At 53.7% G+C, this 2,501-nt stretch overlaps 1 protein-coding gene across 1 annotated transcript in view; it reads right to left on the reverse strand.

Moving 5' to 3' along the window:
- FBN3 (fibrillin 3) overlaps positions 1-2,501 on the reverse strand; it is a 124,411-nt gene that overhangs the window by 60,750 nt on the left and 61,160 nt on the right. The window contains exons 12-14 of the mRNA XM_017838759.1: positions 1,717-1,836; positions 932-1,057; positions 230-352 (exon numbers count right to left, since the gene is read on the reverse strand). Coding sequence (XP_017694248.1) covers positions 230-352; positions 932-1,057; positions 1,717-1,836 — 369 coding nt within the window. The remainder of the gene's footprint in view (positions 1-229; positions 353-931; positions 1,058-1,716; positions 1,837-2,501) is intronic.

A 2,501-nucleotide genomic window follows, 5' to 3' on the forward strand; every position in this document is an offset into this window, starting at 1 on the left:
GAGAGGGGTGAGGGACACGTGGAGAGGGGTGAGGGACACGTGGAGGGGCAGAAGGACACATCAACATTTTCCCTCGTGCCCATTCTGGGGGGAAGAGGTAGATTTCTGGTGGCAGAGCAGGAGCTGCTGGGCAACAGCCTTGGTTGTTCTCAGCTCCCCGTGCTCTGAGTCACACCAGTAACCCCAGGGAATGGGAATGGGCAGGGAACAAGCTCAGGGATCCACACACCGACACAGTAGCGCCCGTTGGGAGCCAGAACGAATCCGGGCTTGCAGATGCACTTGAAGCTTCCATCCTCGTTGATGCACATCCCGTTGAGGCACATGTTGGTGGTGGCACACTCGTCGTGGTCTGGGGAGGACAAACACCTGGGCTGAGCCTGAGAGCAGCAGCAAGACCCTCCTGTGCTCAAAAACCCTCTGAGTCCCATCTCAAACTCTTGTGGCAGTGGGTGCTAATCCTCGAGGAAGAGGGATGGTTTGGGATGGAAGGGAGCTTAAACAGCATCTGCTCCAACCCCCTGCCATGGGCAGGGGCACCTTCCCACTGCTTCTCCTGGTGAGAAGAAGGAGAAATCCTGCTGGGAACTTTCTTTCCCACCTTTCCTGGTGGGAAGAAGTCCTGCTGCACCCCCGGTACTCTCAGCCAGTGAAAGACTCAAACGCCAGCTTCTGGAGCATGTCCTGCTTCCAAACCCAGCCCTGCTGATGCTCCTGGACCCCAAAACCCACAGGAGCACTCACAGCCTTAAAAACCCCTTAAAAACCCCTTCCCACTTGAGCTCTCTCATTTTAAGACACCCTAGAGCTGAAGGGAGCGCAGGGGTAGGAAGGGGATTTAAGGAGATCTGATTAAACCAACCCTCAACCCCGAGGGAGAACATAATCCCAGCCCAGTCCCAAGCTCCCCAGGGGCCACCAGGAGCCTCACCAACACAGTTCTTGCCATCGGGGGTGATCTCAAAGCCAGCGTTGCAGATGCACTGGAAGCTGCCGTCGGTGTTGACGCAGCGGCCATTCCTGCACATCACCCCGTTCATGATGCACTCATCGATGTCTGCCAGGAGAGGGACACAGCAAGGTAGGAGCAGCTTAATGATCTCCAGTTTATTAATCTCCAGTTTAATAATCTCCAGTTTAATAATCTCCATGAGAAAACCAGCCCAGTGCTCTCAGACTCCAGAAGAATTCGCCTCAAAAACATCTAGTTGGGAAATTCGGAAAGCTTTTCGCGCTGCAAACTGAGGGGTCCTTTGGAAACCATTCGGTTGGAAAGAGAGGAAAAATTAAGAATTCCACAGGGAAATCTGCCTTTGCTTCTTGTTTCACGTGGTGAAATGTTTCCTACCTGTGGTTAACTTTTAGCAGTCCCTCATCTTTGTGCTGCAAGGCCCTGAGAGAACAACCTTGCTGGGCGTCCTACACCGATACAGATTCGCCTCAAACCCCCATCTTCTGCCAAATAAAATCCCTTAAACAGAGTTCTGCTCTTGGAAAGGACTCTGTGGCTTCCTTGATTGCCACCAAGCAATTTTAAGGCAGATTAAGGCAGAGGGAACTTCTCCAAGACAGATCCCACCACACACACACACGTGGCTGGAGGTTGGTTGGCATTAGAGGGCTCCTCGCTTTGTTTCCCCTTTAGAACCATTCCCCTTGGGTTCCCAGGGCTCTGACACCCCTGGAGCTCATCAAAAGGGGAGGGACAACCCTTACCAATGCAGGCCTGCTTGGTGGGGGTGCTCTGGAAGCCCTCGTGGCACTTGCAGTGGTAGGAGCCCGGGGTGTTGACGCAGTCGCCGTGCACGCAGGGGCTGCTGGAGCACTCGTCCACATCTGCCAGGGGAAAGAAAACACCAACCCCTGAGCGTCCAGGAGACACAACCAGCTCCCAGGACAGGCACAAGAAGGGCTGGGGAGGTGCTGAGCCCCTTGTGCTGACAGCAAGGTCCCTCAGATGGCAGCACCCCAACAAGGATCCCCCTCAACGTGGTGTCACCTGCACGAGGACACTCAATCCCAGTCTGTGTCACTGAGGAAGGTGTTTAACAGTGCTGGTCCCAGTGTGGACCACTGGGGACACCACCACTCGTTCCTAGTTTCCACCTGAACTGGGATAATTTGGACACAACCCTCCAGACAATTCCTTGTCCACCCAACCCACACCACTCCAACTCAGAGCTAAGGATGGTGAAGGGAGTGATCTGAAAGGCCTTGCAGAAGTAGATGACACCTGTAACTCTCCTCTTTTTCCCTGGTGAAGCCACACCATGATCAAAGGCCACCAGGTCAGTGCCTTTGAAAATCTCTGTGGGTGTGTCTTGAGAAAAACACCAACTTTCCCTTTGCTTTGTCACTGAAGTTCCGTTTTCATAAAGACAGAGAAAATTTTCCATCATCCCACCTGACACGATCCCTCTACCCTCTGTCTCCAGCCTCTTGTGGGAAGCTCTGATGGGATCACAGAACCACAGAACATGCTGAGTTGGAAGGGACCCCCA

The sequence above is a fragment of the Lepidothrix coronata genome, unplaced genomic scaffold, assembly GCF_001604755.1.
Source record: "Lepidothrix coronata isolate B3197 unplaced genomic scaffold, Lepidothrix_coronata-1.0 Scaffold356, whole genome shotgun sequence".
Lineage (NCBI taxonomy): Eukaryota > Metazoa > Chordata > Aves > Passeriformes > Pipridae > Lepidothrix > Lepidothrix coronata.